At 37.0% G+C, this 26,285-nt stretch overlaps 2 protein-coding genes across 11 annotated transcripts in view; one reads left to right on the top strand and one right to left on the bottom strand.

The window, feature by feature from the left end:
- Window positions 1–30: 30 nt before the first annotated feature.
- LOC141436410 (BRISC complex subunit FAM175B-like) lies at window positions 31–3,505 on the bottom strand. The gene is made up of 3 exons (XM_074099380.1): window positions 3,071–3,505; window positions 2,018–2,989; window positions 31–1,842 (listed from the first exon to the last, which is right to left on the bottom strand). The coding sequence occupies exons 1-3, from the start codon at window positions 3,152–3,154 to the stop codon at window positions 1,711–1,713; spliced, it is 1,188 nt and encodes a 395-aa protein (XP_073955481.1). The 5' UTR covers window positions 3,155–3,505; the 3' UTR covers window positions 31–1,710.
- A 199-nt stretch (window positions 3,506–3,704) lies between these two features.
- The window catches only part of Nt5b (5' nucleotidase B), a 28,544-nt gene continuing 5,963 nt past the window's right edge, over window positions 3,705–26,285 (top strand). Inside the window, exons 1-10 of one of the 10 annotated variants that reach the window (XM_074099371.1) lie at window positions 3,705–3,888; window positions 4,084–4,285; window positions 18,701–18,774; window positions 18,935–19,052; window positions 19,262–19,357; window positions 19,435–19,581; window positions 20,990–21,266; window positions 21,615–21,789; window positions 22,542–22,764; window positions 24,270–24,417. In XM_074099371.1, the coding sequence (XP_073955472.1) occupies window positions 4,104–4,285; window positions 18,701–18,774; window positions 18,935–19,052; window positions 19,262–19,357; window positions 19,435–19,581; window positions 20,990–21,266; window positions 21,615–21,789; window positions 22,542–22,764; window positions 24,270–24,417 (1,440 nt within the window). In that variant the 5' untranslated portion in view covers window positions 3,705–3,888; window positions 4,084–4,103. Of the gene's footprint in view, window positions 3,889–4,083; window positions 4,286–9,704; window positions 10,046–14,225; window positions 14,470–16,535; window positions 16,724–18,700; window positions 18,775–18,934; window positions 19,053–19,261; window positions 19,358–19,434; window positions 19,582–20,989; window positions 21,267–21,614; window positions 21,790–22,541; window positions 22,765–24,269; window positions 24,418–26,285 lie in introns of those variants that run through there. The other 9 variants (XM_074099378.1, XM_074099373.1, XM_074099374.1 and 6 more) reach the window with 9 other exon arrangements.

Raw genomic sequence — 26,285 nt, forward strand, 5'->3', positions numbered from 1 at the left:
AAAGAAAAATATTGCTAAAATAAAAAAAAATGAAAGTTAAGGGTTTTATAAACAAATAATTACAAAAATATTCTGTACAAATCTTCTGTATATCGTGAGAATTATCTGCTAATGGTAATCAAATTACAATAACAAAATATAGATAATAACAAACCTATAGACCTTAGAACCAGATACGATGAAAATAATGGAATATTTTCTTTCATAAAGTTATGCCTCAACTTAAAAAAAAGTTAGCATCTAAAGGAAAGATTCAGAATGCAAATAAACTTGCGAGAAATCAGAGGAGATGACAGCTTGATGTGTACGCAAAACCGCTGTGATTACACGCATGTTTGGTTTTTGCATAGGGGGTAAATCTAGTATGGTTGACGTATCAGTCAGATACTGAGCATTACTCACATAAGCTCAGACTACAGACTAGGATAAGAATGTGTGTGATTTTTGAGTAAATTTCTTTGCCTCTAGTCAAACATGCAAGAGTTAGTACCTCTTTACACTTAAAGGTTCTTCAAGCCAATCTTGTAGTAGCTTGAGACAAAAATTTAAAAACTTAGAAAGAGTTAATCTTAAAACTAGGTACCTAATGGGTTATGGATATGAGTACATACAAGATGTGTGGCAATTGGAACTTAAGTATACCTAAACATTTACCGTCTTACACCTTTCGAACCCGACAAAAAAAGAAGAAAAGAGTTACGACAGTGGACCTAATGTACAATCCATGTCTAATTCAAGTGTAATTAACCCGCACGATCGTATCGGCTGGATTCAAAGGGTTACCACAAATACATGGATAACCATTAAACATGTGTTTAACACATGTCAGTTCATAATACTTATTTAAGCATGTCCAAGACATGTCCAAGTTATATAAAAAATAGCCATTCTTCACCAAACATCCTGTATATGATGATAAAGGCGATACATTATGTTTATATGTTGTGTATGTACATGAAATGACAAAATAATCATTAAGTAACAGCTTTACGAAGTTCATACTTTTAATATCAATGTTAGCTAAAAAAATAATAAGGAAGTATTAATATTCTTACAAGGATCAAAGTTTAAATGCAGATTATTACGTATAAAATTTGGAAGAAAAATTAATTTATGTTAAGATAATAACAAGGTTACTCTTACAGACTTCAATCTGTGGACTGTGGCTACCGTACAGAGGCTGTTTAATGTTCAGTACAGTGTGGCTTAAGAAGATTTGCCAGGTGACACACAAAAGTAGTCAATTTATTCTATTTATCTTGACAACCATACTAAAATGTGTCGCAATAATATTGATAATGACATTAAAAAAATGGTTTCGCTAATTAAAGATTCATTCTGTACTATTCTCAATCCTTTCCGAATTTGTAAAACCACATACATCTTCGATTGTTGCAGTATGTGTTAGGTAATGCATTATTCTTCTTATAATAATATGTATAGTTAACCTCTTAAAGCAATTAACAATTGAACAAGGTACATATATAATGTATGGGGATGTTAGAAATAGTCCCATTTTGATAACATGTGTGTGAAAAATGCTTTGATTTTTTTTTTCAATATGTGTTATGTCTAGGGTTCTTATTTTGTAATTTGGTTTATTTCCAGAAAAAGTGTGGCAAAAATTCCTACAGACAGTCTAGATGTAGTCATGTTGAACGAAAGTAATGTAACTTAACATAACACTTAAAATAGAAGTAAAGGCACTCGTCAGTACTCAGGGGAGCTGTCACCAACATGATGTTTCCCATCATCATTGATTATGATAACCTGTTTCTTAACTTTATTTTTTGTTTCTTCTACATCAAAACTTATGAGGTCCTCTATGTAATTGCTGGATTTCTGTAAGATAAAATAGTTTGTCTGTATCAAATTATTCTGAATTACTTAAATGTTTTAGTTCAAGTTAAGAGAAGAAAGCTCTAACACTTCTGTGCTATATGATAAAAGATAATTTTCTAAAGTGCAAAGAAATTGATATTGGTCTATCAAAATAATAATTAATATTAATACTTACACTTGTTGATGGCTCAGCATTATTTTTCAATGCTGCTGCATAGTTCAATTTAGGTTGTTTCACTGAACCCGACACCAATATGGGACTTGGACTTCTTTCGATTTCATTCTTAGATGAAGTCAAATTATCTGTATCCATTATGCTATTACTATTGAGTAGCACACTTGGAACATTTGAAATGTCCAATTGGGAAGGGGTAACCAAAGCTTTAACACAGGCTTCTGCCATTTCCGCTTCTCTGATCATGAATTTCTCTTCAAGATGTTTGTTGTATGTTACTTGTAGGTCCTCAGATTGCTTGTCAGATAAAATTGCATTCATTTGTTTGATTTCAGCTTCCAGCTCCCTGATTGTGCACTCATTTTTGGCTGCTATTCTAGCTTCCTTCAACAGTCTTACATCAACTGCTTCTTGGATCCGCAGAATTGCTTCAGTTGTGTTATTACTTTGAACATTAGATTCCTTAACTATTTTATTAAAGGTGCTATTAGGAGCCAGTCTATGAGGCTTCCGGTATCCCGTCAACTTCTCACCAAGGTTTGCTGTCACATCTTCAATATACTCATACATGTCAAAGCAGTTGATCTTACCAAATCTGTATGTGAATGTGTGCGTCGAGGATGAGGAAGAAGTCTTACTAGACAGAATGCAGGTAGCAAAATTTTTCCTCCCATGATTTTTCTCAAAATACTTCTGTAAACCTTTAGATATTAACTTGTCCCTGAATGTAGGCTTAATTGAACTATTTTTGCGATATTTATACCAACCAACAATTTCATTTGCAGTATTTGAAAGTAACTTTGAAAGTTCATCTTCTTTTATTCTCCCAGTTGGTAAATAAAACAAGGATACGGAGGGCAAGGGCAGGACAGTTCTGATGACTATTTGAGTGTCAAGCCGAGCGTTATCGCTTTGTGAATCAGATATGTGGTTAGTTATTTCAGAAGTTATATCCCCTATAAGAAACCCCTCCTGTAAGAACAGAAAAAGCGTGGATTTAAATTAGAATCTTACGTCAAATATCAGCAAATAATTATAATGAATGTAACTTACCTGACAATTCACCGAATTTACACATTCGTATAACAAAAAGGATAAGGCTGTGCCGCTGAGTGACACTTTTTCGGTGTATGCCATATTAGACCACACTCATTTATTTTTGGCGTTATAGCTAAATACTGTACTTTTACAAACAAATTGAATCTAATTAGAAAGTTAACCAGATTCTTGTTATTTTCCTGCTTTTAAATATAAGACGCGGAAAGTCCCTATATATACTGTAGTCTTTGCGAAAAGTGGATAGGATAACAGTGGATAATGTGACGTTGTTGGTTGACATGACATTTTACTTACTTTTTTAAAATTAACTTAACATTAGAATTCGACAGACAAGCCAAAGAATAGATGGAATGGAACAGTTTTTTAGAAGAACAATATTGCAGTACTTCAGTTCAGCACCGGTAACTTTTATTTAGTTTGTTGACATCATGGAACAGAAAACTAAACTATTCTGTGGATGGTATAAATTGACAAAAACACAAGATTAACAACGGGCCCTGAAAACCCTATTCACACTGGCTATTCTGCAGCTGAAAGGCTCTCCACCCATGGCGAAAACTAAATTAAAAAAACTAGCTGTCATAAATAAATGTCAATGAGTGAGATGTCAATGTCAACGGTGGCGATGCTTGCTTATGTCCAAAGAGTATTAATTAGTACCTATAGAGAAACTTATGTCATTGCCGCAGCGGTAAGAAAGAGAGAATAGTGCTGATCTGAACACACACAGAGTACTTTTATGTGCTGAAGAGTATTTCGCTGATTCACTGAATGTAATAAAACAAACAAAGCAACAATAAGTGCAATTTTAGGTAAGCCATACAATTTTACTATTACCTACTGTTTGTGAGCATCGGAGGAATGCTAAATTTAGTATTTATTTTTGAACAGCATTCATAGTTATAGTTTCGGCCTATCTTGGAAAACTGCGGTTATAAATAACTCGGTTTCTTGAAAGTGTGAAAGATACAGTATTTTACTCTTAATATTGATTTTATTTGTTTTAGGTGTAATATAATTTTTGTGCATGTTCAGACTTTCGAGAGTTGTGATTCTACCTAAAATACAACAAAGATTTCTTTACCTGAATTTAATTTTCTTTAAAAAAAAAGAAGAATCAACTATGGAAGGCTGTAAGACTAAAGATTGCGTGCAGAAGGAGAATCCTCGCAACACGTCCAAGAAATACTACAGACGTGCTGAGCACAGGTAAGTTTAACCACTTTTTAAGTACATTTTTTCAATAAGTTCACTTTCAAAGGATGTATGTTCATTTATGGCTTGTAAGTTCATTTTACCGCACTCCATTTTAAAAGTTCACTAATGAGCAGGCAGATAGATTGGCTAGCCTGGCTGTCACAGGGGGGGATTGATCGTGTTTCTAAGCCATATGGTACTGAATTAGTGCAATTGGCTAAGGAGGAGTGCTTTTCCAAATTCAGAAACTTTTTAGTATGGCATCATTGACAAAGGGCATTTGGTATGTTACCATGCAGAATAAGGTATTTAAAGTTCCCTGGTCTGATTGTGCCGGCCTTTGAGAGAGTTGTACAATCACCTTTGTGTATGGGATGTAATAAGACCGAAGACCTTATTCACTTTCTTGTGGAATGTGATCAGAATAAGGACATCAGAGTCAGGTTTTTGGATGGTATGGGCTTGTGCAATGGAGGTGTAAATGTAATTCTCAGTCAACCGCTTTCAGAAGAAGCGATGCAAATTTACAGATTCATTGGACGGGCCTTTGCATCCAGAGACGTGGTTTCAGTGCAAGGGAGAGTGTAATATCTGTCTGTAGTGTGGTGTATATATCTGAGGCTCCCCATGAGCCTGACACAGTCACATTTGGTGTGCTAAAGCCTCGTTAAAATATCAGAGGGAAAAAAAGTTTACTAGCAGTTTTAAATGACAAAAATAAAAAAAAAACAACATGCATAGAAAAAATTATAAATATACAAAACTAGCTTATGCCCGCAACTTCGTCCTGCGCGGATCTAGGTTATCGCGCGGTGGCGCCCTCTACCGGAATAAAAGGTATCCTATGTTGATCCTTGGGGTTCAAACTACCTATATGCGAAATTTTATCAAAATCGGTTCAGTGATTTAGACATGAAAGCGTAACAGACAGACGGACAGAAAGACAGTTACTTTCACATTTATAATATACTAGCTTTTACCCGCGGCTTCGCACGCGTAAACTATTCGGTCCGGTAGTTGCAATTGAAATTTTCGGGATTTTACAAAACTCCCCTGGAAATTTCCAAAATTTATATCGTGGTCTTCATTGAGGTTGTGTTGTGAATAGCTGTACAAAATTCAAGACTAAAGACCCAGTTCTAAAATTTCAAAATTTTTCCCTATCCAAATTCAAAATCAAATCATGTATTCAGTAAATAGGCTGCAATGGGCACTTTTACACGTCATTTTTTAAACTACCAGCGCTTTCGGATAGACCATCATTGCCAAGAAGAATGCGCCGCAAGAAGCTTGGCAGAAAGTCATTTTTTCAAAATAAAATAATTACAAACAAAATACTTAAAAACTACAGTAAGTATACAATTAAAGAAAAAATTACAAAATAATAATAATAATACCCGGATGTATGGGGTCCCTTAGTTACAAAACTATCCCGTGAAAATATCGGGATAAAAAGTAGCGTATGTGTTATTCCAGACGTCCGGCTACCTACATACCAAATCTCATGCCTCTAAGCCCAGCGGTTGTTATTTCGAGATTTTATCCCTATCCCGTGGGAATATCGGAATAAAAAGTAGCCTATGTGTTATTCCAGAGGTCCAGCTACCTACATACCAAATTTCATGGCTCTAAGCCCAGTGGTTGTTATTTCAAGATTTTATCCCTAGTTATCTCGTGGGAATATCGGGTCAAAATGTCACGTGTTATTTTTTTTTTTTTTTTTATTCAACTGTATGGCAAACGAGCAAGTGGGTCTCCTGATGATAAGAGATGTCCAGATTTTATCCCTATCCCGTGGGAATATCGGGATAAAAAGTATTCTATGTTTTAATCCAGGTTATAAACTAACTTTCCGCCAAATTTCATCCCAATCCGTCCAGCCGTTTAAGCGTGAAGAAGTAACAAACATACTCACTCACTCACTCACTCACAAACTTTCACATTAATAATATTAGTAGGATAATAATCTATATTAATAACTAGCTTTTACCCGCGGCTTCGCACGCGTAAACTAATCGGTGTGGTAGCTGCAAAAAATAAATACAAATAAAATACTTAAAAACTACAGTATACAATTAAAGAAAAAAATACGAAATAATAATAATAATAATATAGGGATGTATGGGGTCCCTTAGTTAAAAACTATACCGTGAGAATATCGGGATAAAAAGTAGCGTACTTATGTGTTATTCCAGACATACGGCTACCTACATCCAAATTTCATGCCTCTAAGCCTAGCGGTTGTTATTTCGACATTTTATTCCTAGGTATCCCGTGGTAATATCAGGTCAAAAAGACGTCTATGTGTTTTTCTAGACATCCAGCTTCCTTCATACCAAATGTCATGACTCTAAGATCAGCGGTTAATATTTCAAGATTTTATCCCTATCCCGTGGGAATATCGGGGTAAAAAATAGATTGTGTTATTCCAGAGGTCCAGCTACCTACATACCAAATTTCATGGCTCTAAGCCCAGTGGTTGTTATTTCGAGATTTTATCCCTAGGTATCCCGTGGGAATATCGGGTCAAAAAGTCGCTTATGTGTTATTCCAGACGTCTAGCTACCTACATACCAAATTTCATGACTCTAAGCCCAACGGTTATTATTTCAAGATTTTATCCCTATCCCTTGGGAATATCGGGATAAAAACTAGCCTATGTGTTATTCCAGTGGTCCAGCTACCTACATACTAAATTTCATGGCTCTAAGCCCTGCGGTTGTTATTTCAAGATTTTATCCCTAGGTATCCCGTGGGAATATCGGGTCAAAAAGTCACCTATCTGTTATTCCAAACGTCCAACTACCTAAAAACCAAATTTCATGACTCTAAGCCCAGAGGTTGTTATTTCGAGATTTTATCCCTATCCCGTGGGAATACCGGGATAAAAAGTATCCTATGTTTTAATCCAGGTTATAAACTAACTTTTCGCCAAATTTCATCCAAATCCGTCCAGCCGTTTCAGCGTGAAGAAGTAACAAACATACTCACTCACTCACTCACTCACATACTCACTCACTCACAAACTTTCACATTTATAATATAAGTAGGAAATCACATTTATAATATAAGTAGGAAATATAAGTAGGATAAGTAGGATTTCGTACCGGTCTACGGTAGACTCGAATGAAATGCACATCAAATTGAAGAGCGTAAAAAATTAGTCAATCCGAGTCGACAACTTGTAGGCGGAAAATTCGGATTATCGAGTATTTTCAATATAAACTTGAATAAATTACTAAGTATATAATGGCGTTGCGAAGTAAACATGTCAAAGTCATCACATCAAAGTGGCGTTAGTGTCACGTCATCACGTGTCACAGGTGTCACAGGTTAATATTTCGTTCGCCATTGTGGCCTCTTAAAGGCCCCACACACGGTACGATTCGTCGATTTTCATCAGATCGATCGTACAGACAAATCGTACCGTATATGGGGCCCTTTAGGTCTAATTTCTTTGATTATGAGACAGAGACATCATAATTATTTAGGCAAATAAGATTTAGGAGAAATATCTACTGGTGAAATACCGATGCGTAGGTTAGCTGTGAAAGTACGTTTGTGATAATATTAAGGCTGACTGACAGTCACTGGCAAAAAAATTTTTTCAAACATATTATTATGAGTCTAGCCGGGTTTTCATCTAGTATTACTTAATTTTTTCGTAATGGCTATGGAACCCTATTTTGGGCGTGTCCGATACGCTCTTGGTCGGTTTTTGGTCTTTATATTCCTGTAATTTTTGTGAGGCATGTCATCTTTCTCAAATAGACGCATCCTGCTATTATGAATCTTCTTCCACCGCAATCCCATTTTATGGTGGTACGAGACATGTTATAGAATTGACACTAGCAGGAAATCCTAACGACTCGTTTAAAACTTTATTACTGCTGAAATTGCGAAACAACTTAAGTTTAGTATGAGTTTCGTATCTATTCGTCGTGATTTTGGGGTAGCGGCGTCAACTTTCTGCCATTGTCCTGCTCAGTCCTAATTATGTGTAGATTATATCTAGTTTTTTTCTGAAATAACAAAGAACACATGACATATGTATGTTAATACATATCTTGTACCAACTAAGTACCTGCATTTTACATAATTAATATTCTAGAGAGAAACTTTGTGCTAAAGTTAAACAATTCAAAATCAAATCAAGCTAAACATTCTTAACCAGAGATTTGCTCTACTAGGTAGGTACTGTATTATTATCAAAATAACCACTTGGCGGATAAGAATGGAAAATCAAATGTCAATTTAAGCATAACGACTAGATAAAGCTTGAAGCACAAGAAAACCTAGATTATATTATTTTGTTTAGATTAAAGTTTAATTATGTTAGAGATATAGTATTTGTCAATAATCATCATAATTATTCTTGAGCGTTATTGATTGCGTTAATTAAATACTAGACAAATAACTCGGAAGTACTAAAACTAAAGCGACCGAGCTTCGCTCATGGACCCAGAGATCGTGACACAAAATATTAGATCATTTGTACCAGTATGGCGGTTCTTCAGGGGTCTAATTACGGAATGACAAAAAAGAAAATGATGGTCATGGCGCCGGTACCGGCAGCCCAATCGCGTGGGCGGACGTGTCGGATAAATAACGAAAATCGAACGATTCGTTCCACAAAAATTCGAGTCGATAAAAAAAGATGTAGGCGGTAGCATAAAGCCATACTTCTCCGCGAATACATTAATTTAAAAAAAACAATTCAACTATTTGTACCAGGCTAATTTTTGCAGAACTAACATCGTCTAGTAACGAAATACACCATGCCATACTTTTCTGGCGGTTCCAAATGGCCGCCATACCGCCGCAAAGTAGTAATTTTTTTTTCGCAAAACGATTTGTACCAGTATTGGATTTGGAGATAGCTGTGGGAAAATGCGTATTTGAGAATTATAACTAACTTTATTTTCGTTTTACATTTAAAGCTTATTTAAAATATGTATAAATCACCTACAAAATAAAACACCATTAAAAAAAACACCGTGTCAAGCTCGGTCCCCCAGGTTTATGTATTAAATATTTAAACGTTTATTTATAAATACATAACACTTGATATAATTATTTTTTTAAACACGATTACGGGATTATTAGTCTTGTCCATATTAAGATATCTACTCGGAATCCCGCGCTGTAAGTACACCGTGCGTACACTGGTATAACAAACTATCATAGGCTTTGCCTTCTTTGCCATTGAAATCTAGTTTGGCTCTACTAAAATGCAATTAACGTACCGACAGAAACAGTTTTCATATTTGTGTAGAAAATGTATTTTGTTTTTCCGTCGATAGTTAAAAATAAACTGGTAGTGATAGTGACGTATTTGCTGAGCAGTCTGCCCGATTACATCGCGTCGCGACCGGTCAAAAGTTTATCACCTGCGGGGGTCATTGTTTACTTCGCCGCCAGAGTTCGATCGCCACACTAGTAACTTGAAATCTTCGCGGCGCAGCAGACGTTCAAATTGTTGTTTAAATATCCGTACATCATGCCTGACGCGTTTGAAAGTGCGTATCCGCTGTCTCCTACAGTAAACCCGCAAGAAATTCGCGCACGCGCCAATTCATCCTCAAAAACAAAACGGCCGTCAGTGACTTTTTACACTGGTGATGAAGCCGTACAAATACCGGACAAATCTATTGTTGGCATTGACAAACCACTCACGAAAAGCGAGAGGAGCGAGGTGGAGTTAGACAGCTTCGCGGAATCACTCACCACCATGCATAGCACTTGGTTCGACAAGCGAGCCGCCGAGCACAGGTGTGTAGTCATTTGTATTCAGATTGTTAATGTAATAATACAGGGGGCATGGATTATGCGCATGTATGGATGTCCCAGGCTGGCCCTAGCGCACTACTTTATTTAGAAAAGTGTGCATTTTACGCAAGCTGACTTGATAGAAGGGGCAACATGCTTTACGTCTTCGACGAAAACGAAAGCTCTTTAAGATTTCTGATGGGAACATATTTTTACACTGTTACTTACGATTGATTTTGCGAAGAGTACTGTGAGCTGGCACTTACTTCGTTGTGGCACATAACATAACGCAGGACACAGAAAAGAAAGTGTCCCTTATTTTACCGTATTCACTTTAAGAACAAATACCTAATGTATACAACGTCCACAATATAACTGTTAATATACACCTAAACTACTCGTAGCACTTTACAGTGTTCAATTCAAGGTGCTTTTTTGTCAAGGAAAGGACAAGAAGTTTAACAATTGTTCCTTTCAGCGTTTAAGCCATTGTGTTTAATATTTTAGACGAACAATGTCCGTTTGTGTGCTCTCATTGCTCAGCACGCCTTTGAGTTCTTCAAATACTTATGAATCTCTAAGATATTTGCCAAGCGCTTCAGCCATTTCGACTGAGCTATTAGCCTATTACGATTAGTAAGAACCGTTTCAGTTTAATCTAGGTTACCAGGTCATTTAATATTCCATTCCATATTACACTCGTAGTGGATTTTATTTTAGAGTTCCTTTGCAAAAGTAAAATCATCATCATCCCAGCCTATATACGTCCCACTGCTGGGCACAGGCCTCCTCTTAGAACAAGAGGGCTTACAAAAGTAAAATACGGAACCCTTATAGGAACTCTCGCATGTCTGTCTGTCCGTCTATCACAGCCAATTTACTCCCAAATTCGGTGACCCAAAGATGAACGTGTAACGTAAATAAATGAATTTTAAACATTGGGGCAACTTTTTTGTGGGGTAAATTTGAAAATTAAAAATGCGAACTGTATCGTATAGTAGGGGAGGCGGGTATGCTAAATTGGTAGTTACCTTAAAGCCTAATGGGTCCTATTGGATTGTGAAGATTAATTAGGTGCAAAAACGAAAAGAAAATATGTTAAGTGCTCTTTTAGTGGGGGAGAGAAAGAGAGCGTGTGCAATTTTTTTTAAAAATGCAAAAGAAAACAGTCACTGAAATATTTGAGCGCATCAGATATTCATAAAGTATACGCCCTATGTCTATACAGGGTGTCCCAAGAAGTAGTGATATACTAAAGCCGGGAGATAGAGGACCTAGAGGGCTATCTGAATCACCCCCATGTATGTTCCGCGATTTTTCGTATTTTCGGAGTTATGACTTTTTTTTTTAATTTTTCACCTATCGCCGAGTACGATGAAATTTTTATTTATGGTGACGTGAATTATTGCGGTAGATGCTTGATTTTTTTTGTGTGCTAAGCTGATAGATAGGCCAATTCAATATGGTAACATTTACTATCGTTAGATCTTTGAATGGAATAAAAAAAAATTAAATGCCAAGAAAGATAAAATTACCCAGTATGTTCACAATTTCAAGGGCCCTTAAAAAATAAAATCACATAAAACAAAATACCGTTTGGCTTTTAAAAACTTGCTCTATCTATCAGGTAGCTACTCTGAAAATTTCATTTTATTATTCATAAGGCTTCAATCAAAAAAATTAAATCTAAATGTGGTAAGTGCAACATTTTAATTTACATGACGATCAATGCAAACGAAGTAAAACCAATTACAAGAAATTTTCAAAATGGCCCCCCTGTTGCTCAATGCAATTGCGACATCGCCGGAAAAAGCTGTCTTTTATGCGTCTGAATGCACTTCTATTATTTTTAATGGTTTCTTCTGCTAGTCTCAATTTCCGGGTTAACTCGTCCAAATTGCGGCATTCTCTCGAGTAGACGTAGTAGTATCCCCATACTACAAAAATCAAGCATCTACCGCAATAATTTACGTCACCATAAATAAAAATTTCATCGTACTCGGCGATAGGTGAAAAATTAAAAAAAAAGTCATAACTCCGAAAATACGAAAAATCGCGGAACATACATGGGGGTGATTCAGATAGCCTTCTAGGTCCTCTATCTCCCGGCTTTAGTATATCACTACTTCTTGGGACAACCTGTATATAAATGATAACCGAGAGGTATTAATCTGACGGGTTGGTTGGTGGGGGTGGCCGTAAAGAGGGGTAGAAAAAAGTTATTCGAGTGTGTCAGATATTGTGAGCGAATGATTGAAATGGCTGACGATTTGGATGCGACCAAATGTCAAAAATATATCGCTATCCCATTATATTTCGCTACCTAAAACTTAACTCACTTGTTTTAAATCTCCCAGGGGTTTGTTTACGACGAACGCACGTTCTAAATATAGATATTGCGTTGCCAATGGTCACTTCTCTTTCATAGTCATAAATCGTAAAATATTAGAATTCCCTACAACTTGTTACGCACCTGTGATACCTCTCTTGTCTTGTCTTGTCCATGGGAGGGGTGATTGCTTCCCATCAGGTGACCCGGATGCTTGTTTATCCTGTCTTATGTATTAAAAAACTTTGAAATTTATTTTAGCTTAGAACCTAGGGCTGTCATCTCTAAAATTAGGCTACCAGGACAAGACGCGTGAAAACCCCGGATTTTGGAGCCCAAAACCCGGGACAAGAGGTTTAGGTTTTTATTAAACTTGGTCAGTAGGTATAATAAAATATAGGCCAATCAAATAAGATCCTTATAAAACGATTTACAGCTTGCTGGAAATTAATTCTTCGAAAAATTCTAATTGCATTGGTCTAAAAATTTAAAATATTTTTAAACCCGGACTACAAATGAAACCCCGCCCGGACGCTTCTCGGACGCCCTCTAAACTAGGACAAATCCGGGGAAACCCGGACGGATGGCAGCCCTATGTGATCCTAGCACGCACCGCATAGAGTAACGTCGTAGTTTTTTTTATTACAGTTATGATTTTTTCCATCCCCTGTCATACTGTTTTATTTATTTATTAATTTATTGAGAAGAGAAACAAACGGTCGTATACAAGAATGTGTACAGAAATAGTTATGATTAACCTACAGTTTCTTTAAATTGTAAATATGCTAAATACAATCTAAAAGGGATTATAACTAAAATTATTTTAAAGTTAAAATTATTATATGATGTCGGATTTTTGCTAAAGATGTTATTGAATTTTGAAACGTTTAATTTTGGATATTAAGGTAACTTTCGGCATGTATTATTTTGATACGGATTCCGACATCTTAAAATTAATATTACTATTTTATATTTTAAGTATAACTATATACAATAAGAAATATATTACTTGCAACATATGTTAGTTTTACATGTTTATTTTTATTTTATGAGTCCGCTTTTACTACTTTTTTTGTGATGTAATCGCGTCTGATGTAAAAAGGTCACACACGAAAACCATGAAAATATTTCTCACCAGACGAGATAAGCTGACAAGCGAACACGTTTCATTATTTATGGAAGAATAGTAATTGGTAACAACAACTGTGGAATATTATCACGCATATTGCATCATAAAAAGTTCTTATCGCCGTACAGTACAATGACGACACCGAGTTTATTTAGCGTTAAACTGTGTGTTGGAAATTGGAATACTTACTTGACATTTTCCCACGTGCAAATGAGAAATCAATCGTTCTTTTACTTTATTGATTATGTAGATTTCCGATTGTTTGAAACTAATTAAGAATGTACTCGAAATGATGACCCATTAGCATGTTCTAGAGTCGAACGACGGAATAAGTTGTCGGAATATTTTGGTAATTTGCTTACTTTATCAATTCGATTTGTTCCTTATCATCAAGTGTTTGCTATGTAAACGACCCTGACATTTTTGAATGATGTTGCCATTGCCAACCGAAATGACTAAATGAGACGGGAAATTAGTATGCTTGGTGAAGGTCGTGTGCAGCAGGGCTACTACGAAACTCGAAACTCGAAGTTAGTGTCATGCGGTCCCTCTCGCTCTTATATTAAATAGTTTAAGTGTCAGAGGGATCGCACGACACGAACTTCCAGGTTTGAGTTTCGTAGTAGCCCTGCTGGAATCTGCCGAGTGGTTGGTTAGTGAGGTATTGCGAATGAATCAGCTGTGAAGCGTCGGCGTCGCTTCGGGGGGGAGTCGTGTTGTGTCGGCAACGGGTATAGTAGGCTGCAGTCAGCCACGGCAGGTCGTCAGCTCGCCGCTCGTTATCGCTCTACTAAATTGATTGATATGATATCCGTACGATCTTGATTAGTGACGTGAAACAGTGACAAACTTTTTGTTCAGTGTACAAGGATAACCATTGTTTTTATGCTTCCAAGTGCGAACAGCTGGGAAACTGAAGTGCGTTAGCGTTGCTACGTTTCGGTTCGGTGTTTACATTCGTGACTAAGCGTAATTTTAATTTGTATTGTGAATGGATTTCAGTAGATATCGCGGTTGTTTCACTTGCTAATCCTTAAATGGGTCTAAACTAGAGAGTCCATGCAGAAGGTTCTTTATAGCGTACCTATTTATTATAAGTCTTTAAACTTTGTGCAGTCAACATTTTTTGAACATGAAACTACCGTGAGACTCACTCATATTAAATGATATTGTAACGGATAACTCACGTCTTAAACCGAGTTTAGCTCGACATGTTTCGGGCTATTTCGCGGTGGCTCGTAGTGTGCGTGTTGCGGCAGCCGCCAAGTCGCGTGCTCCTGAGAAGAAGGGCTACGAAATAGCCCGAAACTTGTCGAGCTAAACTCGGTTTAAGACGTGAGTTATCCGTTACAATGTCATTTAATACCAGTCAAAATTGCTGAAATACCTACTCTAATACTCGTATAACTTATATCAGAAACAAAATCTTGAGTCTGTTCTTATTAGCAAAAAGAAAACACTCAAGTAACACTTGAAAGTGCTATTAGTTTCAATATCCGAAGTTAACAGGGTGTCCACTTTATGGAAAGTCAGGGAAATTTGCTAGAAATCCAAAAAGTCAGGGAAAAAACTCGTAATTTCCCAAAACTTAGCTCGATATTTTGACACCAGTCGTTCCAGTTCTGGGCGACGTATTAAAGAGTCTGCGAAACCAAAACAGTCTGCGAAAAAGTGAGCACGTTCGGTGTGTAGTGGATTCCCATCATCGGGGTCTAGCTTAGTATCATGGGCAGTAAAAAAAAATCATAGAACCTGCTTTGAAATGTACATGATCGATCATGGAAATTTAGAAATGTGGTCAGGGTTTTGTCATTTTTTTTAGGATTAGTAGTGAACACCCTGGTTAAGTAAGTACTTACCAAGAAAGAAGAAGGTAACTTCATGCCAAGTTTTTTCGCGATATGCAGAGCGCTGGAGATAAATGCCAGTCGTAAATTATTGTAACATAATATGAATATAAGTACTGCATCATCAGATTGAGTTTATCACAAGTAGAGTTGGTTATAAATATTCATTCTTTGTTGTGGCGCTCGTTGTTATTCGATGATTTGGCGCATTGTTTTATTTTCAGCCAGTGTTAACGACTTGGATAACATAACAAACATAAACACGCAATTGCATTGTTATTCTATATTGATATAGCTTTGTTGATTTTGATTCATTCCAAACGAATAGCGTATAAACGCCTCTGGTTGCGTGTCTAATTCTACAACAATTTTACTAATTAAAAGCAGCATTCATTTTTTCCTCTGCAAACCTCAACTCTCAACGCAGTCATTTACCTTTAAAATTGTTCATGGAAGGCTAAATTTCAATGTCAACAAGCTATATTGCTAATTCAATTATACCGAAATATGCAGTAGTGCAGTACCTACTGTTTGTTGGTGGGAATAATTATATTGATTCGCGGGTCCTGGCAGGCACTCCCCCATGCGCCTTACATCCCGGTTCAGCTTCCACTGGGGAGAGCTCTGGGAATTGAAACCTATCATATGTATCATTCATCACATGTATAATCGCACACAACTACTTGTGCTAACGTTACCTAGGAGTAAAATCTCTAGGGCGCGGACGTCGTTATTGCACTGCATATCTGATACACCTTTTCTGTATGTGCTCTACCTTTTAAATATCTCCTAAATTCATAAATTTAGCATAGTTATCTAAAATCTACCATGACTAAAGTAGGCTTATCTCAATTATAAACGCAATAATCAATTAACCGGATGACGACATCGATATATTTTTGGATTCACATCCATTCTGGTATGTCGTGTTCGTTCGATGAATTTTAATTCTAGGTATTATAATTTCTCGTGTTCATCGTCTGTAGCGCTTAGGTCATAGAGTATCGGTTCTTTTAGCTGCCGCGGTCGCAACAACCTTGCTTATTGTCAAGGATAGCCACTCTAAACACATCCTGCGCCCGAGCCCGAGTCGAGTAACACGGATAAGTTGTAAACAGAGCAACGTTAACGCACGCGTTGGTCGAACGCTACATTATAACTATTATCAACATTATTCTCCTTTCAAAGAAATTTGGTGGTAGCGAAAATAATTTATGAATTTTCGCTGAATTTGCGGATATTATAGTGATTTTTGGTGATGCCATGAAATTTGAAGGAGCCATGGCAAACGGAATGTGTGAAGTGTTTGTTGATAATGTAATAACTAACGGAGCATCATATGGCAAAGGAGATAGACATACTGCCGCCCCTAACGAGTAAGTTTACTTCAAGTTCAAGAACTCTATAATGAATCATCTGTTTTATTTGAATGTAATCATTTATTGACCAGTTATTTCTAGGAAAGATAAACATTGGTTGTTAGTAGAATTTCCTCGGATAACAGCTTCGGAGAACAAGCTGTTACATAGTTTTAAGTGCCTAGACAATCTCGTGCTCTGTCGGTCGAAACTTCTAATCAAATCAACATAGGCTGTCACCGATTAGATTAGATCATAAGAATTTAAAAAAAAACAGGCAATGACGCATCTCCGACTTCTAAATTAATGGTTCCGCAAAGCGATTTCTTCATTCGTAGATGCGTCTGGACACTATTTTGGCATAAGCACCCGAATTTGTCGCAGTTGCCATGCGCCTCCATGAAATTATTTATCTGGACACTAGAAACACTCACTGACGCCAATGTTTATATCCAGATTCGCACCTGACTTTGAACACTCAATGACGCTCGCTGCATTCGACACGATATGACCCTCGTCATATTTTTAACTGCTACCGTTGAAACAGAGTGTGTTTCAAACGTGAAAGATTGTCATCTTGAAGTTTTCCATTACTATTAGATATGCAGATATTCATTTTCAGCGAAGTAAAATACTCTGATGAGATTACCTAATTGAGTTTTGGTATTGAATTGCTTTAGGTAAAAATTCTTGTCGCTCTCTGATGTGAAATACCTACCTATCAGAAAGTAGTCTTAAGGCAACATAATCGAGCCAAGTGGTTCTCTATTATGAAAATTAATAATTTTTTTTTTTCCCACCCCAAATAGTTCCAATAAACTTGATCAACAGCGGTCTTTATTCCCTAGCGAAAGATGTCACGTCTGAATTATTCTGAACTCACTCAAGCGTACCATACAAATTCTGATGGGAACTCATTTCGATACAACTAATACGATAATGTGCTTCACGGCACGCGTACTTTGTCACACAGCATATTTCATCTACTCGTCTCTATCTTACGATGGTTGCCAACCGCTGTAAAGGCCTGTCTCGTCATCGTGTCTGACGCATTGACGCATCTAACGTATCCAGATTTTCAGTATATTTGCAAAGTGAAAGTGCTTTGATAACTATTCCTATCTGAAAGCAAAGCATCGTTTATGTTTATCGTCCCTATTGCCCCGAAAGCATGGCGTTATTTACCCTTATCCACATCAGCCTCAGACCGGATAGTTTGCGTGTTTGTACATAGTTAACTGTTTAGTTTATTTTCCCCTTGATCCGTGATAGCTTGTGTAGTTAAACCGCTTCAACCAACCCAATCAAACTTTTCATGCGGTGATTGCGTCTTAAAATAACACTTGCGCTACTGGAGTGTTTAAAATAACATCTTGATTTTTTTTTGGATGCCGAATACAGCTACCGAACTGCTCCGTTTACCGCTAGAGTTGTTTTCGGAAATTATGATAATACATATTATACATATGATACCTACTTTAGTTATGAAAGCGAAATCAAACCAGCTGATGTTCGCTATTTTCGTAACTTTATGATGAACGACCGACTGTATAAACACAGTAGGGCAAAAATATTTGAAGGACTATTCTTTGCTGAACAGGGAATAGGTAGATGTAAAGATAAACTATTTTAGCCTATTTTCTGGTTGCGAAATTAAGATCACACATTTAAGTGAAGCAACCTCAATGGCACTCATAATTTTAACATCGGCGTTATGGATTAATATTAGTTTATCAGCCTATGGCGAAGCTGATTTGAATTGGAAATTAGGAAAACAGAGTCCAGTTTGTAGGTCAAATTACTTCAACTTTCGCCGGCGCAGGTGCACAGAAACAGTCACGCAGGGCATGCGAATAGCTTTCCATCACACAAATTAATTTACAAACACCGAACAGTCGCTGTGCTAATTAATGTATTGATATGTTTTCTGGGACGATCACAATAGGTACACTTGCGTCATTGATTCGTATGTAAGCATGATCTCTTTTGTTTCAGAATCTTCGTAAATAGGTCTCTTCATTTGGAAAATGTTAAATTTTACGGCTTCGACATGGACTACACATTGGCTGGTAAGTGTACTAAGTATAATATATGTTCTACAATAAACATTTTTTCTGATTCTGATAAGTAGTACTGTACGTAGTATAAAAAACAATATATGTCTCTGTTACTAACGAGAGTTACTTTATTATTAGGTACTTGTCTTTTTATATTTCATCTTCTTTTCAGAATACAAATCGCCACAATATGAGACATTAGGATTCAATTTAACCAAAGAAAGATTGGTACATAAAGGTTATCCTAAGGAAATCTTAGAATTCGAATATGATCCGTCTTTTCCAGTAAGGTAGGTGGTATCAAAATATGAAAAATGTTATTGTAGTTGTAGTTAAGCTCGCATTTCTAGGCGACGTAGAAATAATTCCAACGCCAAATGCAAAGCTGAGTAGGAAGTCTCGGTTATTATGGCCAGTTATGGCAGTTAAAATTGTCACGTGATGTCCGTGACTTCTTCCATTCAAGTGTTCCTAACACCGTATAATTATATATTTTCAGAGGCCTGTGGTTCGACACATTGTACGGTAACTTGCTAAAGGTAGACGCCTACGGTAACATTCTAGTTTGCGTGCATGGATTTGAGTTCCTTAAACAGTAAGTCTCCATTAACAAAGTAACAATAATACCTTCAAATTCATATTCTCGTTCTAATACATCGCTTTCTCTTTCAGTTCACAAGTATACGAATTGTATCCGAATAAATTTTTGACATTAGACGAGTCAAGAGTTTACGTATTAAACACATTGTTCAACTTGCCCGAGACATACTTAATAGCGTGTTTGATTGATTTCTTCACTAACTCGCCACAGTACTCGAGGTAAGTGACTGTGACTGTACGAATGGATTGACGCTTATTTGGCTTCCATTCAGAAACTGACAACATTTATAAACATAGAATTACGAGTCTGATTTCTGCACTCACAGGGATGTCAAATCTATGTTATTTGAGAATGAAACAACTGTATAGTAACTGTAAGTATTAAAGCTTCTGGTAGAATATAGTGGAACGAGCATTTAGACCTGGCCCTATCTATACTACGAAGTGCAAAATTCGAACTTCGTATCTTGCCGTCCTGCTGACGCTAATATTACTTAATACGAGAGTGAGAGGGACGGTAAGATACGAACTTCGATTTTCCAGTTTATTAGTAGCCCCCCCCTGCTTCGATAAGACAAGGCTACAGAAGGGGTAACCTGCAATACTTAACCGTGCCGAGTACCTACCTGATAACTGCGTAATTGGGAAGTGTGTAGGCGGGCCGCGCCTTATAGTTGCATAACAATGTACCTTCTAACTGCTATTACTCAATTTCCGGCCCAATAACTACTTAACTATTCCTTGCCTTTCGTCGATAAGCGACGGTCCCGTGTGAAAAAGTGCGACCAAACTAGCCTAGATTTCATATTTTTAAGTTTTACACGTTTTGCGTCTGCTAGTAGTGACAGACAAAGTTTGAAAAAAAAAACAATACAATACAATAACTTTTAATAGCGTGTAGCATATACTTAAAATGTCAATATTTTTTTTAAACGTGTTTTTTTGAAACAGGCTTCGTATAAATTTGTCACATTCGCCCATAGGACAAAACATAGGGTTCTGTACCTCGGTTTGCGAATGTTATTGTACCTTAATTTTTAAAAAGAATCGGTTGTTTTAGAGATTACCCCTTACATACAAACAAAGTTTATTTATTATATAGTTATCTAAAAATCGATAATTAAAAAAAGTGGAATTATGCCCTTGTTCTACCGAAGGTACCATGTGTACAGTCGAATATCTGAATACGCTTCTACGCCGTTAACAATAGAGTCGTGTTCACATATTTTTGATCAAATGTTTGCTCAAAGTTTATGAACTCGACTGTACAGTAGATAGGAGTAGATATGTAGTAGATATGTTTTAACTTCGCCTACGCACTTAACCGTCGTCGTATCAGCCACCCAAGCAACGTCTTTCGTTTTCTAAAAATGATGATCCTATATTGTTCATATTGTTATAATACAGTAGATACGCAAAACACAACTACTACGCGTAATTCATTTTAGCAAACATGTTCGATGATAAACATTTTTATGATTTATTAATGTATCACAAATTCTAAACGTGTCATGAGGTTTATTGCATGTTGACTTTGAAATTAATTAAATATTAATATTTAACGTTATATTCCGCAGCTTGTTTAATAGCGCCAAAACGTTTACAATTAAATACGTTTGTGTTTTAGAGAGAAGACTGGGGTGCGAGCGGGCGATTTGGCGATGTCCTTCAAATCTATCTTCCAAGACGTAAGAAACGCCGTCGACTACGTTCACATCCACGGTGACCTTAAAGCGAAGACCATAGAGAACTTGGAGCTCTATTTGAAGAGAGACGAGAGACTTCCCATGTTCCTATCCAGGATAACAGAGAGTGGAGCCAAGCTGTTTATTCTCACCAACAGTGATTACAACTTCTCAGACAAAATCATGGACTATCTCTTTGATTTTCCACATGGCGCGAAGGTAAATAACCGGTCAAGAGCATAACGTGTTTACAGTGATAGTGAGCGATGACAGCAGAGCTACACTCTACACTACAACTGAAAATATCTTGTTTACTTACGGCACGTTTATCAATAGTGTTTAAAATATTTTTATGTGCGGTTCATAAATTGTTGTTGGAATTTAGGAACGAGAATATTTCGAAATACCTACGCTAATTTAATGCAAAATAAATTTGACGGGAAAATGACGCAAGCTTTAGCATTTTACGGGTAGTAGAGTTCCTGATTATTATGCAGATCATAATTTGTATGGGCCATAAATTCTTTTGACTGTTTGGCTATGTCACCCGGTTTTTTCTTATTATAGCCCAACGAGCCACACAGAAACTGGAGAACATATTTCGACTACATCGTTGTGGATGCGAAGAAACCATTGTTCTTCGGAGAAGGGACCACTCTTCGGCAGGTTGATACCAAAACCGGGGCGTTGAAGATGGGCCATCACGTGGGACCTTTACACGAGGGATTGGTTTACTCTGGAGGTATTGTTGTTTGCACTTCAAGATCTATGCATTATTTTATCTTATTTTTATTCCACTTTAAGAGAATAAAGATATTGGAAATCGGTTGCGAGAAATAATGAATGACTTCCTAGTTAATACTTACTGTTAGCAATTAATGATTCTTTAATGAATAAAACTACCGTATTCCGGATATTGTACTACGTATTTTATCTACAGCCGCACAATGAAGATCATTGAATTCATTCACCCCAGTTTATCGTACGTAAAGTGTCAGTTTCTATAAAGTGATAAAAACGTGTTAGGTACTTAAACTCGGAAATAACTTAATTAGCACACTGTAGTTCGCTTCGAGTTGGAACAATGTAATTATATTACATCAAAGACTCACTTCCAAACTTTAAATGTAACTAATGCGATAAAAGAATTTCTTTGCTCACCCGCGACCTTATGAGTGATACGCTTATGCAAGATATGCGTGTGCAGTTCCTCCACCACACTGTAAGAACACACACAAATCACACAAACCCATCTATCACTATCACCACCACCAGATTACTCTCAACCAGAGATCATCTTCAGAGTAACACAACCGTACACACGCATGATATAACGCCGCTAAGTAACCCCTGATTCAATAAATTATTTTTTCTTCTATACTTTTATTTGATTTGATAATTAAAGGGACACAAACACGAATACAATGATATAATAAAAGTCTATAATAATAAGAGGTATGGTTGCGCCATGAGATGAAAATATACAATTTTCAGGTTCCTGTGATGTGTTCACGGAACTCATCGGAGCCAAAGGCAAGGACGTGTTATATGTCGGTGACCACATCTTCGGCGACATCTTGAAGTCGAAGAAAATCGGCGGTTGGCGCACTTTTCTGATAGTACCGGAACTGGTCCAAGAACTGCACGTGTGGACTGACAAGTGTCAGCTATTCACTCAGCTGCAGAACTTGGATGTGCAACTGGGGGACATGTACAAGTGAGTACCTTAATATTCTTCAGTCCACAAGTAGAGTAAACTCTTTCGAAACAAGCACCAAAAAACAGTCGTACCTTTTCGTCATTTTATTTATTTAGTGGTATCTACAAGCCGGAGACACAGCATAGAATTCAGGATCTTATCGCTCTCCTCATACGAAGAAATAAAGTTAGATTCGAACTTACATACATACATTTAGAACAACTGGCATCGGACATCTTATTGGTAGTAGCACCGATTTCATCTTCAATTTATCTTCAGTCTACTCGAAACTAATGTATATTTTTTTTAGCGACCAATCATAATTCGGGAACAACATCCATACATATTAAACAATAAACAAATTTTAACAATATTCACGATTTAATTTAGCTGCAACTAATGCAACAACACTTAATTTTTTATGTTAAACTTTTTAATGTTAGTCTCCTTACAAGCTGAGCTGGTGCATAGGGGAAATTCGTGTCTGTACCGTTGACCAGCAGTGGTGTAGCGGTATAGCACGCGGTACGATTCCCAGTGCGGGTCTTATTTTTCTGGTTTTTCTGTGCATCTATATTTCAGTTTGTATTTCTAATTTAGGTTTTACGGGATGACCGTAAAAGGAAAAAAATTGGGAATTGAAATAAAAAATACAAAAAGATTCCAAAAAAACAATCTTAGTTAGTTTCCTTGTTCTTATGCAATAGGAGTGACCTTATTATTTACCCGTACTTAAGTATTATTACGACTTAGCGCTTAATTATGTTCGAAAAGTTATGCGTCACCGCAAACACAACAACTACAACTTGTGAAGTGTTTTACTCTGAAAACATCTACTAGATACCTTAAGTAGATAATGTCTTATGCTTTTTTCGACGATGTTAAAGCTGTTACCCTTAAATATTGAGTTCAAGACAACAAGCTTCTCATATTACGTGATCCAATAAGATAATAACGTGTATCCTATTTTTCCTCCCAAACGGGGGGTGTTTTGTCAAGGTGCATTGACGTATATAGAGAACAGAGGCGTCTTTAGCCCATGTAGCGCCCGTGTGCAATTATAACTTTTAGCGTCATCTAGGAAGCGCGCGGTCAAAATGGAATAGAGGTACAAAGTGCCGCGGCCGGCGCCGGCGCCCCTAACACCGCTGCGCCCGTGTGCAACGCACACCCTGCACTATAGGTAAAGACGCCTCTGATAGAGAATTATGATTAATCATCGACGTAAATTGTTGATATTGGCAACTCCTTTTATGACCACTATAGCTTTTGCTCGCGTCTTCGCTTTAACAGTTTTTTTGATAATCTGGAAATAAGGCAGTACTGACTGTTATTTCTTCTTTTGAACTTGAAAAGATTCACTGTCAAACAGCTCATACCCAAATACTTCCAAAACGATGGATCTTACGTCTTCAGCAAGTATCCGGCTCGTCAGGCTATCTGCGACTTAGCAACTGTATAAGATCCACCAAGGAGTATTTTTAACACCATGAGACTAATTTCAAAATGAATTAATTTTCCAGAGACTTAGACTCGAGCACGAAGGAAAAGCCAGATATATCAAAGTTGCGGGTTGCGATTCGTGACGTCACGCACAAAATGGACCTCGCGTATGGAATGCTGGGTTCCCTCTTCAGATCGGGATCTAGACAGACCTTCTTTTCTTCACAGGTAAGTCAAATGAAAAAAATCTAGTCCATCGAGGTACGTTATCATCAAAACATGCAACATTATTTAGTAAATATAAATAAACAAATACATGATCTAATTCCTCCATCTCCATTTTGCCAACGTACTTCTGGGCGGGGGGAGCGTCTTCACCCTTATGTAGTTAGCGTTCCATTGGCCCGCACAAAGCGGTTTGCTTCATCTTTCATAATGCGAATTGCTAAGGAATGGAATTCGCTCCCGTCGTCTGTATTTCCGGATAAATACAATCAAGGCTATAGTGAATAGGCTGTTACTGAACCAGTGAGATACACGTTTGGCCTCATCTGCACTTAACATCAGGTGAGATAGGGGTCAATCACGGCCAGTTATATGTTAAAAAAAAATAACAAATTAATGAGTATTTCGCCAACATTTCGCCTGGCAAGAAACCCTCATTTGTCTGTGCCAGCGGAGGTTCACGAAGAACTAAAAATCGGTCAAGTGCGAGTGCGAGCAACTCGCGCATGAAGGGTTCCGCATCTCCGTACAATGTTTTATGAAGAAATAGTTCAGTAATAATTTTTTGTAAAAAATTCTAATACAAGCTTTTTTGCTGGCGGTACTTTTTGCCCCTGGTTACCAAAGTAGGTAGTCGTCAAGACGAATCAAATGAGAACAAAATCGATGCAGTCGTGTCGTTTTATTACAGAGTTCCTATGGCCAACATCTAACTTCATAATCAGCTCAGCTCTACGTCATAATAATATTGCATTGTCATCGGATTTATACATGCATGCAAAATTTCAGCTCAATCGGTTAAAGATATCCACTTCAAATTTAAGTTAAAATATTAATTACACCCGAACAAACATAACTTGTTACATTACATTACAAGTTAATAAAAACATATCACCAATATGTAAGCAACTAGGTGCAAGTATTTTGAATAAAGAACAATTTTAAATTCTCATCCTCTTTGGCTGTCGCCCTCTCGGAGGCTGAATAGCGCTTCACTCTTGCCCTGCGCCGCAGCAGAAAAAAAAATAGCTGTCAGTTTGGTTCATTTGCGGGAAATTCAGTGGACTTCGTATGTTGTGTAATTAAATAATAAGAAGCTCGATTAGTGTGAATAAATTTTAAACTGTATTATAGACCTTGTAAATAGTGTTAAATACTTAGTATGTTTTTTTTAGTGTAAAAAACAATAGATAAACATAGTGATTATACGGTGTGGATTTGGCGAGCGCTTTATCCAAGTTGGCTTCATTGAGGTTTGTGCTTCATAAATTGCTTTATTAATTTTGCACAAAAACGAATAAACCACACACTCAGACAGTCACTATATTATATTATCGAAGCTTTTATAAAACATCATTAAAATCGCAAACTTAAAAGGTAAATATTCAACCGAAATGGCTAGTCGTTGCTAGGCGACTCGATCGCCTTAGCAACGGCTAATAACGTCTAGCAACCAAAAAACGCTGAAAAAAAACACGTTTCTTGTATGACGACCCCCTTTAATTTGTACTTTACTTTATTTTTAGTATTTGTTGTTATAGCGGCCACAGTAATACATAATCTGTGAAAATTTCAAGTGTCTAACCTATACGGCTTAAGAGATAGAGCCCTGTGACAGACGGACAGACAGACAGACACACAGACAGCGGAGTCTCAGTAATAGGGTCCCGTTGGCACCCTTTGGGTACGGAACCCTAAAAACACAGTAAAAGAGGAAATAGCCTCAGTTGCTAAGCGTTACAAACAAAGACTGGAAAGACATCCAATTCGTCTGGCCACCAGTTTAGCCAAGCCAGCTCATAAAAATCGTCGTAAAAGATCTGCTATAATGGATTTAGCAAGCAGCATAGGCAGCTGAAGCGCCGATGTTA

Source organism: Choristoneura fumiferana, chromosome 16 (assembly GCF_025370935.1).
Source record: "Choristoneura fumiferana chromosome 16, NRCan_CFum_1, whole genome shotgun sequence".
Taxonomy (NCBI): Eukaryota; Metazoa; Arthropoda; class Insecta; order Lepidoptera; family Tortricidae; genus Choristoneura; species Choristoneura fumiferana.